Source organism: Phoenix dactylifera, chromosome 9, assembly GCF_009389715.1.
Source record: "Phoenix dactylifera cultivar Barhee BC4 chromosome 9, palm_55x_up_171113_PBpolish2nd_filt_p, whole genome shotgun sequence".
NCBI lineage: Eukaryota > Viridiplantae > Streptophyta > Magnoliopsida > Arecales > Arecaceae > Phoenix > Phoenix dactylifera.
Genome location: NC_052400.1, coordinates 21796632 through 21810762, shown reverse-complemented (window position 1 = coordinate 21810762; position 14131 = coordinate 21796632). Strand labels below are relative to the sequence as shown.

At 41.7% G+C, this 14131-nt stretch overlaps 2 protein-coding genes across 2 annotated transcripts; both read right to left on the bottom strand.

Annotated features, from left to right (window-relative positions):
- Positions 1–5414: 5414 nt before the first annotated feature.
- On the bottom strand, positions 5415–7283 carry LOC120112059 (UDP-glycosyltransferase 75C1-like). The gene has a single exon (XM_039130648.1). The coding sequence runs from the start codon at positions 7218–7220 to the stop codon at positions 5796–5798; it is 1425 nt and encodes a 474-aa protein (XP_038986576.1). The 5' UTR covers positions 7221–7283; the 3' UTR covers positions 5415–5795.
- A 4551-nt stretch (positions 7284–11834) lies between these two features.
- Positions 11835–13342, bottom strand: LOC103705498 (UDP-glycosyltransferase 75C1-like). The gene has a single exon (XM_039130647.1). The coding sequence runs from the start codon at positions 13257–13259 to the stop codon at positions 11835–11837; it is 1425 nt and encodes a 474-aa protein (XP_038986575.1). The 5' UTR covers positions 13260–13342.
- Between the last annotated feature and the right edge of the window lie 789 nt (positions 13343–14131).

Genomic DNA, 14131 nt, shown 5'->3' with positions numbered 1-14131 from the left:
TCTGGATTATTTTAATGGCGACTCATACACAACGAATGTGGGTGCAGCAAAATATCGACCGGTTCACTACAATTGCAACCATTGGTTGCACAGTGTAGTGTATATACTAAGGGGGCTCTCCATTGCAGGGCTTTTGTTTGTCAATCAGTCTTCGGTCTGTTTAGAATTGGCCTTTAGAGTTTTTAGAAATAATTTTTTTAAAAAATAGAACTTTTATTGAAAGCTACTTTCGTTTGATAATTATATTTTTAAAATATCATATATTTGATAACCAAAATAAAAAAGTGCTTTTGATTCGATAAGATAATAATAAAAAATATTGCATAATATTGCATAGAAAATTATAATACAATATAATATTATATAATATCATATATTAAAATATTATTATTTTGTATAATATAGTATAAGATAATATTGAATACTATAGCATAATAATATAACATAATATGATATAGTAATGTATTATTAATAGTACAATATTACTACGATATAATATAATAATAATATTATTATAACATTATATAATATAATAATATTGTAATATAATATAGCAATATAATATAATATAATAGATTAGAATCTAATCTAATAATAGATTATATTATATTGTAGTATAATAATATTATATTGTTCTTAAATATTATACAATAATATTTAATAATGATATAATATCATTATAATATATTGTATAGTAGAATATAATATAATGTAATATATTATCTATTATATTATTAATTGTATATTTATACCCCCCGGCCTTTCGTCTAGTTAAAGAACCTCCTATTCCCCCCCCCGGGTAACGTTCCATAGCCTAAGGAAGGGGTGGGGGTTCGGGGGAGGGGAAACCTTCCCTTCCCCACTCACCAATTCAAGAAAATAAGTTTCACTCCACTACCCAGAGAAAAAAAAAGAAGAAGTTCGCAGATGCATTGGCAACACTGGCCTCCATGACAAACATTCCGGAGGAAGTGAAAGTCCCCTACATAGTCTTTAGAGTAATTTCTCACTAAGAAGGATTGCAATATAAAAAAGAAAATTCCAGATTGAAGATCTCTTGACCCATATACGATCCAGTTCTACATCTTAGCGCTGAACTAATGAATAGAGATTGAGCTTCACTTCGCGAGTCGGGAATGGCATCATTTATTAAAAATTGCAGCGGTTGGCCACTCTATCAATTAGACGTTCAAAATATGCCTTCCACCATGGTGATCTTTTATTATCATAATAAAATTATTGTTACTATAATAATAATAATATAAATTATGATTTGTAACGGGATCAAGGTAACTCCACCAGATCGAACTACGGTGCCGGACTTCATTGGGATGGCAGCGTGAGCAGACGGCGAGGGAGATACTATGGACCATACTCACTAATCTCTTTTCCTTTATCAGCACTTTTCTTTGGCAAAAAAGACTCCGCTTCTGCTAAATGAAATGTCATCCTCCAAAAACGGATTTCTTCAGGCGATGATCTTGTGCTGGACCCCTTCTCTCGGCGAATATTTGTTACACTGGTGGTAGGAAGACGGCACGACTTTGTTCGTGTGGATCCAAGGCCTTCCCAGTCACATATGGTACGATGGCCTGAAGTCCACGACCTCAAATCGATGAGTTCTACGCATGCCTCCTACAGCAACCTCGAGTTTGATATAGCCGATGCTCTTCTGCGTCATATAAGAATATATTATATTATAATTATGAATTACTATATTAATATAATATATTATACTATTATAATGTAATAATATAATATATTATTAATTTAATATCATATTATATTATGATATTTATAGTACAATAATATATTATGATATGATATGATATGATATGATATAAGATGTAATCATGAGATTTGTTGATGGGCATTTTGATTATCAGAAATTTTTTTATTAAAACCGAAACAACTTTTCGATATTAGTCAGAAAACACTTTTGGGGAGAAGCTCCAAAATATAGCTTTTTCCAAGTAGACCTATTCAACTTTCTGGTAAAACTAAAATAATTTTCTAATTTTTTTAACCAATATCATTATATTATCTAAAAGAATTTTTGGAGGGCCTGAAAGCTCCAAAAGCTTTGTCAAATGATGCCTTTGCCAATCTGTCCAAGTTCTTAGATAAATCATGATTTTTCTTATCAAGTTGGTTATCTTGGTGTATTGGTTAGGCAACAACTTTCCAAAACCACCAATCTTAATTTTATTTGCATCATTTGTGTTTGCATACTCTTTTACGAGGGAGAGACAGGCTCGGCCCACCTTTTTGAGGAAGAAAGTCTAGTTTATAGGAGATTTTGAATCGTTACAAATCATATGGAAAACGGATCCCGCAGTTTCAGTGTTGACTGCATAGCAATTATAATATTTATGATTGGATTTAAGCCCATATGGATTCTTAATTTGATGGAAATATCGGAATTTAGAAGAGAGAAGCATAAGAGGAGCTGTGTGGTTGTGTGTTTGGTCCAGTATCAAGTGTATAGTAAGATATACAAGATCAAAAAATTCAAATAATTTTTAAATCTTAAATACTTATATAAGATCAAGATAATTAAATAATACCTTTTGGTAAGTGCCAAGGAATGGTACTTAAGCATATTGGCAGTAAGTCATGCATTATATTTAATGGCTAAAATGTAGAAATATTTATAATCAGCATCGACCAATAAAGCTTGAAGTTTTCTAGCTATAAAGTTTTTTTTTTTTTTTTAAATGACTGGATAGGAGGCCTACATTTTGTAGAATGAGTTTGAATCGTTGAATATTGCCCAATCTATGAATTGAGCATCATCTAGTTATATGCGTATAAAGCACCAGATATCTAATGCTATGAAACTCCAAGCATATTTCATGTTCTTGCTCGGTTTCATTCTTGGTACCACTTCGCATGTTTTACACCTGGAAAATATGCACTGGAGCCATTAATAAACGAGTAAAGCCAGCATGCGAAGTGTGCAAACCAACTATGGGAAGTATGTCTTGAAAAATAACATGACAAACACAACACAATTTAAACTTGGTCTTCTCTGAAGACATTAGCCAAACTATGGATAAGAGGAGTGTGTGTTCTTTGTATGGGACAGCCGTGCGTGGTTCTCAACCTACAATTTTCCAATAAAGAGGCGAGTTTGGTTCCCAACTTACAATTTTCCAATAAAAAACTCTGTTCTCTCTGAAATTTTTCTCCTACTAGGCAAAATGGAAAAGCGCCACCGCATGTCCTATAAAATACCTTCTGAGATGAAGACGGTCAAAACAATATAAAAAAACTATAGTGATGGGAAAGCGCCACTTCGAGCAGTTTGATCATGAAAGCATTCGATGCTCGTCCAAGCCCGTGTTTTGACGGTTCACCGGCTGCAAATTCTTACGCCTGGTAGAGAAGGTTTTCGACATCAATAATGTTTGATGATGTATCAAGTGACCTACTCCCCGAAGTGACGTTCGGAGCTTCGTCAATACAATTTTGAACACGTTTGGTTCGCGGGAAGTGGAGAGACAAAAACACGGTCAACAAAAACATAAAAAAAACAATTATTGTTTTAAAAAATAGAAAAATAATTCTTACATGAAAATTCGTGAGAAAGAAAATTTATATACTCAATTCCCATCGGCTGAATTGAAATAATTTTTTTAAAAAATTTATTTATTTTTTTAGATAAAATAAAATAAAATATTTTTATTAAGAATATGACAAATATTTTATATAATTTTTTTAAAAATAGATACTCAATAAAATATGGGTTATTATTTAATATGCTACTTGTCACTATCAATTAAATATATAAAAATTATTTTTTCATACAATATTTTTTTAAAAAAATATTTTAATAAGAAGAATTTTTTCACGCAAACCAAACCGAGTCTTCCATATAGTTGTTCCTTTTTCTTGTACAAAAGCGACACCACATTGCTTGAGCCCGTCAACATCGAGCCGGCAACCTTTTTTTTTTTGCTAGAAAATCAAAAAGTAATACATCACGGAGAGCACTAGACAGCCCCGCCGTGCCCACTCATAAATGATCCCTTGAGTGGTTAGTCATAAAGAAAGTCATCCAATCTGCAGCCCCATTGGTCTTTTTGAACACATGCCTCGCCTAAATCATCATCTCATTACAAACTATGGCCCAGATATCTCTCAACAGCAAGTGGTAATCACCAACCCCATCTGAGGCCTGTAGGATCCACCCAATGACCGTTGTAGAGTCATCCTCTAAAAGAACGTCTCTCTCCAGCAAAGCACGCCGAATATAACTTAGTACATACCCAGCCGCTCTCAGTTCCGCTACTGGCACCGAGGTGTCAAACAAGTGGCAGCCCCCGGCAGCGATTATCCTAGAATTCGGGTTCCTTACAATGAAGCACGCACCTCCTCTCCTGCCGCTCTATAAGAAGCATCTATCGAAGTTGATCCCGAGGAAACTTGAAGTTGGAAACTTCTAGATAAAAAATATCATGCAAAGCGCTCCACAGCAGATGTAAAGCTCTACCGCAACCCATTTCAAAGCCACTAAAAGCGTACCAGCACTTGTTTGCGGTCATATCAACCCTTCGCTCCACCTCGCCAAGCTTATATCCCTTACTGCTCATGCTCGTCACCATCTCCACCTACGTCTCTACTCACCGCCCCATGTTCCCGTCCTCAGGCAAAGCCAACCAAAGAAGTGGAAAAAGACCCTGTTACGGATGCCGCATTGTCACGGTGATATGCCCAGAATCTAATTGGTCTAAAAAACATATGAAGTATATTTTTTAGTATGTACGACAGTACGAGACTCGCATAAATATAAAACAAAAGAGAAAACAAACATGAGGGAGATCCGTGTTGGTGGATGAAGGAGAGGAATCGTAAGTGGGAGGAGAAACAAACGAAAATATCATTTATACACACCGAAACTTGTTGGGTCCATTGACAAGATCATGAAGGGCAGCTGATAACCGACAACCACGTACGAAAGAAGATGTTGAGTCCCATGACATTGTCATGGTATCTTATAACTGTATTGTGTGGTGTAGATCTGATTCTGAGATCACTGAAAATACTATACCAAGATTACGCCACCTGATTAGCTTTTTGTGTGGGCTATTACCTCTGTTACACAATGGTACACATCGTTTGATTTACTGCAATAATCCGGTCGATTTTATTTATGATCTTGGAAAGTTTATATAATGTAATATACTTCTGGTTTTGACTTTTGGATGGAGTAAAAGAAGAAATTGGAAGCTGCAGAGAGAAATGGCGGAGACGATGGTGGATCTGATACACGAGAAGACGGAAGAGATAGATTAAAATATACTTCTTGTGATCAAGCAATGATGCTACACAATATGGGTGTAGTTTAATATTCAAAGACAAAAATAGCCGTAATTCAATTTAAAATGAGTCGTACATTCAAATACAATAGCCACAATTCAATTTACAAGATAGATACATGACTTTCCGTTGTGCAATAATCTTGCTGCACAAGATGAGTGCAGTTTACATCTTCTGCACAAATAAAAGGATGGTGTCCGCATGCTGGACACGGGTTACAATAAATTTGGATATTCATAAGTCGCATAAGATACAACTTGTGTGAAAGGATACCAACAATTACATTAAGTAAAAAACAAAATAATTTTTGACACGTGTTATAAATTGGATTAAACACTTCAACTTTACTTCTTAAAAAGAGGTTGATAGTCTACTTATTTTGTGGTCGTAATTTGACTCTTATTGTATGGAGACTCAACCCAGTGGACGACAATAATAATAATAATAATAATAATAATAATAATAATAATAATTCAGTAGTTGTTCGCGAACTCCACCATGAATGTCTTCAGATTCCTATCGGAGGACCCACCTTCACGTACGGCCTCCCGCGCTTTGTCCCTCCACATCGCGGCCTTCCTCCGAATTTGCACCCCTCTCTCCCCCTCCCCCATCACCACCTCCAAACACCTCTTCAACTCGCTCTCCTCCAACAGTCCTTGTGATCTGGTAACCTCACTTCTCACCCCAGTCCCCCACGCCTCCATCAGTCTTGCGTTCGTCCCTTGGTCTGCCCATTGCGGCACGCCAATCGTTGGAACCCCGCATATCAAGCTCTCCAATGTGGAGTTCCACCCGCAGTGGGTCACGAAGCACCCCACCGACGGGTGGGACAGCACTTTGACCTGGGAGCACCACTCCACCACCATCCCATTCTCTCCATCCTCCAGCTCCACGCCTTCCCCTCTGTTGTCCTTCCGCACCACCCAAAGATAAGGCCTCCCGCTCTCCTTTAATCCCCACAAGATTTCCTCCAATTGCCGCTTCTTTATCACCGACATGCTCCCAAATGATACGTACACCACCGATTTCTCCGGCTTCGAGTCCAGCCACTCCATGTATCCCTTCTCATCGGCTTCAAAGAGATCGCCGCCGGAGGCGGCGTCTTTTGAATGCTGGCCATCTGAAGAAAGGGACGGCAGCATTGGCCCTATCGTGATGAGGTCCATGTTGCCGACGTTCTTGATCGCATCAGCCTCTAGTGCGTCGAAGGTGTTCAATAAAACTCTTGGCTTTGAGCTCTTCTCCTCCCGGTCCAATGTATCAAATGTCTCTCTTACCCCGACGAGGATAGGACGATAGGGATCGTCGGAACTGGTGATGGTTAAGAAGGACGGGAGGTCACGATTTTGGAGCGGTGGCAGCCCGGGTAGGTCAAACGTGAACAATGGGTCGTGAACGTGGGAGGTTATCAGCTCCTCATAGCCATGGAAGTAGTGGTAGCAGGTGGTGAAGATAGTGGCTGGCAGAATCCAGTAGAGGACAGAGGGGATACCATGATCACGTGCCACATCGGCGGCCCATGACAGCATGACGGTGTAGATTATGCAAGATACGGGGCGGTCACGTGCAGCGAGGTCGTGGACAATGCCAGAAAGAGTTCTGGCCCCGACAAGTTTGAATTGGGACATGAAGTCATCGAGGTCGCTCTCGTTGTCGAGTTTGAAGCCAGTGTCGTAGCCGTCGGAGAAGGGGATGTAGGAGAGGAGGCCATCTTCTACTTCCTCGTCGGGTTTGGCCAACGACGGAAACATGCGGCGGTGAGCGGAGATGGCGGTGGAGAAGGTGACGCGACGGCCGGTGGTTTGGGCGAGGCGCTTGGCCAGGTGGAGAGACGGGTTGATATGGCCTTGGGCCGGGTAGGTCACTACAAGGAAATGCTGTTGGCTTTGCTCCATTCTTACTAATTCGCGAAGGATGAAAGCTTTGGAAGGATTGATTCCTAGTCTAGACAAAATGGATCGAAAGTATTGTGGATTCGGTGAGACCCGAAGGGAGGGCCTTGGCTTTTATTGAGCGAGGGGCAAGAGATGGCTGACGTCTGTGGTGACGCGAAAGAGTTAACGTTAACGACCAGCTTTTCCGGACGGCCAAGGGCCTGTGAGTGCGTGTCCTGCTTGAGTTTTCATTTTTTTTGTTTTTTTTTTCCTTGCTATAGATGACTTACAATCCTAATACGCTCCTGCTAATTACCCCCCATAATTCTTCCAAAATGGTTATCTAAAAAAGAAGCAATTCAATCCACAACTTCATTAGCTTCTCTATAAATATGCTAGGTATGCCCTAGATGTCTCGGAGCTTGAGACGACGGCCACCCATACCTATATCACCAGTACATTCTTGAATGCAGCCGATCCCAGTAGCCGAATCATTTTCGAGCAGAATTGCTTTAGCCAGTAGTATATGTCGAGCATGATACAGACTAGCTCGAACTATCTTCAGTTCTACTTTAGAACTATCGAAGATTGGGCACCCGCTGCCACTACTCTAGATCCGGGCATCAGATTACAAAATTTGCTGCTCCCCTTTTACCACCATCCAAAACACATTCATCAAAATTGACTTCAAAAAAATTGGTGATGGAACTTTCAAGTGACGTACACCGTCTCACGCACTACAAAAGCCTAGGTAGAGTCGTAATCTTTTTTTTCATCTCAATAAATCTGAGGAAAATCTTGCATTTCCTGTACGAGGAGGTGTGAGTTCTTTTTGGGGAGAAAGAGAGATAAGCGTCATGAAATAGGGTGTGTGTGTGGCTTCAGTGTGCGAGAGGGAGCCGATTTGGTTCTCAACTTACAATTTTTTAATAAAATTTTTTTTCCTCTCTCTGAAATTTTTCTCCCACTAGGGAAAATGGGAAAATGCCACCTCGTCTCCCATAGAATAACTTAATTCTGAGACGAAGACAATCAAAACAATATAAAAAAACTATAGTGATTGGAAGACGCCACCTCGAGCAGTTTGATCGTGTAAGCATTCGATGCTCGTCCAAGCCCGTATTTTTACAGTTCACCTGCCGCAAATTTTTAGGCATGGTAGGGAAGGTTTTCACGTTAATAAATCTTCGATGATGTATGAAGTGACATACTTCCCCGAGTGACGTGCGTTCGCATTAACGTCAATACAATATTGTGTACTGGCTCTCTTCTCGTCTACAATTGCGATAGAGTTGAGTGGGGCGGCCCTAGAACTAAAGATTTGCGTCTTGAGATTATGAAGCCTTAAGACGTCGACCGTCGATCCAAAAAGGGAAGGGCCGAGCCTCTGAAGAACTGAAGATCGAAGAAGTACTGGAGTCTGGGGGAAGAAGAGAACTAAAGAAGCCGAGAATTAATGTTCAACAACAACAAAAAAATAGCACCAATAGAGGAGGAAGAAAAGGGGAGAAGAAATGGCTGTTGTTTATCAATTGTCATAATCATTGCCCGCCTGTAACCCTGTTACCTCACCTCAATCACCTATAGCTACCTGTAGCTTATCTATCGTCGGGGACACACGTAGTCATTGTCCTGCTAGCTTTCGGATGAGAAAGATGTGTAGTGTTAAGCAAAAAAAAATAAAAATGCTATCCAACGGTGGCAGAGCGGGGCCTTCTTTGGGCCGAGGGCCTTAGGCGACCGCATCAGCCGCCTAAGGCTCGAGCCGGCCTTGCCCTCCACCTCGCCAAGCTCTAACCTTTACCGCTCACGCTCGTCACCTTCTCCACCTACATCTCTACTTGCCAATGTTTGTTTCTGTCCTCATCCAAACCCATCCAAGAAGTAGAAGATGGCCTAGTTATGGATGCCACTTTGTCCTAGTGATATGCTCTGTAATAGCCCATAACTTTGGGCTAGTGGGCCAACCCGAAGAGGCCAGGCCCAAGACTCACGTGCAGCAAGAAGCAGAAGATGGCCTTGTTATGGATGCCACTTAATCGTAGTGATATGCCCTGTAATAGCCCATAGCTTTAGGCCAGTGGGCCGGCCCAAAGAGGCCAGGCCCAAGACTCACGTGCGCTGCACGTGTGGGAGGGGGGAGCAAGACTCCGATCGAGAGTCCTCTTCCTTCCCGATCGCGCCGAAAATCGGAGGTTTCACGGGGATCCAAACATCAGCCGGATAAGGTCTTCGTCTATTTAAGACCACCCCTCTCCTCCTTTGAGTTTCATCGACGAATAACCGAGATTTCGTCGCTAATCCAAGCTCTTCTTCGAATTTTCTTCTCTGATTTCTGCCGGTAAGTGTCGCCGATTGAGATAGGACCCCTTCCCTTCTTCTTTTAGTCTTCTAGCCATGTTTTACCATGATTTGAGCTGGAGAATCGCCAGAAAATCATCCAAAATAGGGGTGCCTTGTTTCCGTCTTCTTCTTCCACGATTATGCTGCCATCGGTCGCTAGATTTAACCAGAGTTGTGGCCGCCTATGGCTGCCATCGGGTGGGTGTCTAGGCCACCGTGGCTGCCACCCTTTTTCCTGCACGGGTAGGGAGGAAGGGGGAAGAAGGAGAAGATGAACTTTCCCATTCATGAAGAGAGAAGAGAGAGGGATTTCCTTCTCTTCTTCCCTCTTCTTTCTTTTCTCTCTTTCTCTCTCCTATCTCTATTTCTCTCTCTAGTTTTCTTTCTCTTTCTTCTTCTTCTTTTTCTCTTTCTTGGTGTCTTCTCTCTCTTGTTGATCTGGGTTACTGGTAGTAGGGACTCGGGAGACCGAGTGATAGACCACTGGTTGACACCGGTAGGCGGTCTAGATTACTAGTCTGCTGTTTGATTATTTTTTTTGATAATTAAGTTTATACCTATAGAGGGAGAGCACTCTACACAAGAAGGTTTTGAACTAGATACTTTGCATCCCAGCTCGTAGATCGTGAAGTGGATCAGTAATTGTTGTATTTAGTGAGATTGAGATAGAGGTAAGAATTTTTGTACTTTATCGCCAAATATATATCTGTTTATTGGTTTGTACCACTGGATTTGCATCATGATATATACATCGATAAATTTGGTTTGGCATGTGATGGTATGTTTTATATAATTTCCAGTAAAAATATATTTGTATGGTTATTATATGTATTAAATATTGAAAATAGAATTATTGGACCAAGATATTTTGAATTTGAGATAAATGTACCGTGTAAGTGAAAATTGATTTGATAAGAGTAACAAATAAATCAGACAAATAAAATATAATTTGGACTAACCTCGTAATGGGATAACCTTCACGAGCTTATGCGTGGGATAGCGTCCATGGGCTTGCGCGTGAGATAACATTCATGGGCTTATGTATGGGATAACTTCCACGAGCTTATGCATATGGGATAGCCTCCATGGGCTTACGCGTGGAATAGCCTCTATGAGCTTACGCATGTAATAGCCTTCACGAGCTTATGCGTGGGATGGCCTTCACGGGTTTACGCATGGAATTTTATTAGTCTTAGACTACATCATGATCTTGGTTAGTCCAACACCGAAAGATAATTGATTTGAAACTTGGAAATCAAGTTAATGAGAAATAGATGATATGACAAAAGAAGCGGTTATTGAACACATTTGCCTTATAATCTGGGAGATTGAAAATACGGGACATATATACTAATTAACTATATTCTGTTTATAGGACTCAGATGATCTAGGATATCAATTACTATGGCAAGAGAGTTCAGATCATCTTCAATCTATACTAGAGGTTCCATTTTGATCTGATAAATTGAATGAAGCAGCAGAGGAAGCAAATGGTCCCACCATATACTGATTCAATAGTTCATGCCATGTGCTGACTGGGTGATGCCTGCTATTGCTTAATGAATATTTAAATATAGAAATAGCCACAATTCAAGTTAAATCGAGTGGTAGGATTCAAATGCAATAAGTGTTCTTAAGAATTAGAGGGTAGATACACTTCGTGTGGTGCAGTTTAATATTCAAAAAGAAAAACGGCCAAAATTCAATTTTTATTGAGCAGTACATTCAAATGCAATAGCCACATGCAGTTCAATTTAAATCGAGTAGAACATTCAAATGCAATAAGCATCCTTAATAATTGCAAGATTGATACACTTTCTACGATCCAGCAAGGATGCTACAAGGGATGAGCGCAGCTTGCATCTTCTGCGCAACAAAAAGGATGGTTTCCATACTGGGCACGGCATACAATAGTTTGGAGATTCATAAATAGCACAAGATGCAGCCTTGGGCGAAAAGATACCAACAGCTACATTAAGCAAACAACAAAATAATTTTGACACGTGTGATAAATTGGAATGAACACTTTAAGTTTGCTTCTTAAAAAAAATGTTGACAATCTAATTATTTTATTATCATAGTTTGACTGATCTTAATATTTTGGTACGGAGACCCAATCCCATGGACCATCATATCAAAAGAACCACGACGACAACAACAATAATTCGGACACGACTCAATCCCGTGGACTGCATAATAATAATAATAATAATAATAATAATAATAATAATAATAATAAGAGAAGAATCTAATTTGCAGCCCGACAAAATAATTCGGACAAGACTCGGATTTTCAGCACTTGTTCTTAAACTGCTCCACGAGAGTCTTCAGATTCCTATCCGAGGGCCCACCTTCACGAACGGCCTCCCGCGCTTTGTCCCTCCACATCGCTGCCTTCCTCCTAATTTCCACCCCGCTCTCTCCCTCCCCCATCACCACCTCCAAACACCTCTTCAACTCGCTCCCCTCCAACAGTCCTTGTGATCTGTTAACCTCACTTCTCACCCCAGTCCCCCACGCCTCCATCAGTCTTGCGTTCGTCCCTTGGTCTGCCCGTTGCGGCACCCCAATCGTTGGAACACCGCATATCAAGCTCTCCAATGTGGAGTTCCACCCGCAGTGGGTCACGAAGCACCCCACCGACGGGTGGGACAGCACTTTGACCTGGGAGCACCACTCCACCACCATCCCATTCTCTCCATCCTCCAGCTCCACGCCTTCCCCTCTGTTGTCCTTCCGCACCACCCAAAGATAAGGCCTCCCGCTCTCCTTTAATCCCCACAAGATTTCCTCCAATTGCCGCTTCTTTATCACCGACATGCTCCCAAATGACACGTACACCACCGATTTCTCCGGCTTCGACTCCAGCCACTCCATGTATCCCTTCTCATCGGCTTCAAAAAGATCGCCGCCGGAGGCGGTGTCTTTTGAATCCTGGCCATCTGAGGAAAGGGACGGCAGCATTGGCCCTATCGTGATGAGGTCCATGTTGCCGACGGCCTTGATCGCATCAGCCTCTAGTGCGTCGAAGGTGTTCAATAAAACTCTTGGCTTTGAGCTCTTCTCCTCCCGGTCCAATGTATCAAATGTCTCTCTTACCCCGACGAGGATAGGACGATAGGGATCGTCGGAACTGGTGATGGTTAAGAAGGACGGGAGGTCACGATTTTGGAGCGGTGGCAGCCCGGGTAGGTCAAACGTGAACAATGGGTCGTGAACGTGGGAGGTTATCAGCTCCTCATAGCCATGGAAGTAGTGGTAGCAGGTGGTGAAGATAGTCGCTGGCATAATCCAGTAGAGGGCAGAGGGGATACCATGGTCACGTGCCACATCGGCGGCCCATGACAGCCAGACGCTGTAGATTATGCAAGATACGGGGCGGTCACGTGCAGCGAGGTCGTGGACAATGCCAGAAAGAGTTCTGGTCCCGACAAGTTTGAATTGGGTCATGAAGTCATCCAGGTCGCCGTCGGTGTCGGCTTCGAAGCCAGTGTCGTAGCCGTCGGAGAAGGGGATGTAGGAGAGGAGGCCATCTTCTACTTCCTCGTCGGGTTTGGCCAACGACGGAAACATGCGGCGGTGAGCGGAGATGGAGGTGGAGAAGGTGACGCGACCGCCGGTGGTTTGGGGGAGGCGCTTGGCCAGGTGGAGAGACGGGTTGATATGGCCTTGGGCCGGGTAGGTCGCTACAAGGAAATGCTGTTGGCATTGCTCCATTTTTACTAATTCGCGAAGGATGAAAGCTTCGGAAGGGTTGATTCCTACTCAAGAGAAAATGGATCGAAAGGATTGTGGATGCGGTCAGACCCGGCCGGAGGGCCTGGGCTTTAATAGAGCGAGGGGCAAGAGAAGGGTGACGTCTGTGGTGACGGGAAAGAGTTACGTTAACGACCAGCCTTTCCGGATCGACGAGGGTGTGTGAGTGCGTGCCGTGCTGGGATTTTTGTCTTTTTTTTTTTTCTCTACAATGGAAGAATCAAAGCCTAGCCTGAATATATTAAAAAAAGCACTCCTTCTTGTTAGTCCAGAGAACACCTCCGAAATAACTAGCGAGAAAAAAGTCACTCAATTCGCAACTACATTATTCTCCTATTAAATATGCTCATGACCATGCCCCCGATGTTCCAGAGCAGGAGATGGCGCCCACCCATATCCATGTCACCAGTGCACCTCTGCATCTAGCCGATCACAATAGCCGAGTCATCTTCGAATAGAATTACTTTGGCCAACAATACATATCGAGCATGATACAAATCAGCTCAAGCTGCCCTCAATTTTACTTCAGAAACAAAAATATTGAAAATTGGGCACCCGTTGCCTCACTCTAGATCCGAGCCTTTAATCATAAAATCCATTGCTCCCCTCCTACCACCATTTAAAACACATTTATCGAAGTCGACCTCGAGAAAACTTGGAAATAGAAACATGTAGTTGATGTATACCATCCGATATATTACAAGAGTAAATGTAGAGTCGTACTTTTTTTTTTTCATCTCAATAAATCTGAGGGAAATCTCTCACTTCCAGTACAAGGAGGTGTGAGTTATTTTGGGGGAGAGAGAGATAGGCATCTTGAAATGAGGTGTCTG

Excerpts from the sequence above, each read along its gene's own strand:
- LOC120112059 (XM_039130648.1), bottom strand. The coding sequence starts at position 7,220 with ATGGAGCAAAGCCAACAGCATTTCCTTGTAGTGACCTACCCGGCCCAA.
- LOC103705498 (XM_039130647.1), bottom strand. The coding sequence starts at position 13,259 with ATGGAGCAATGCCAACAGCATTTCCTTGTAGCGACCTACCCGGCCCAA.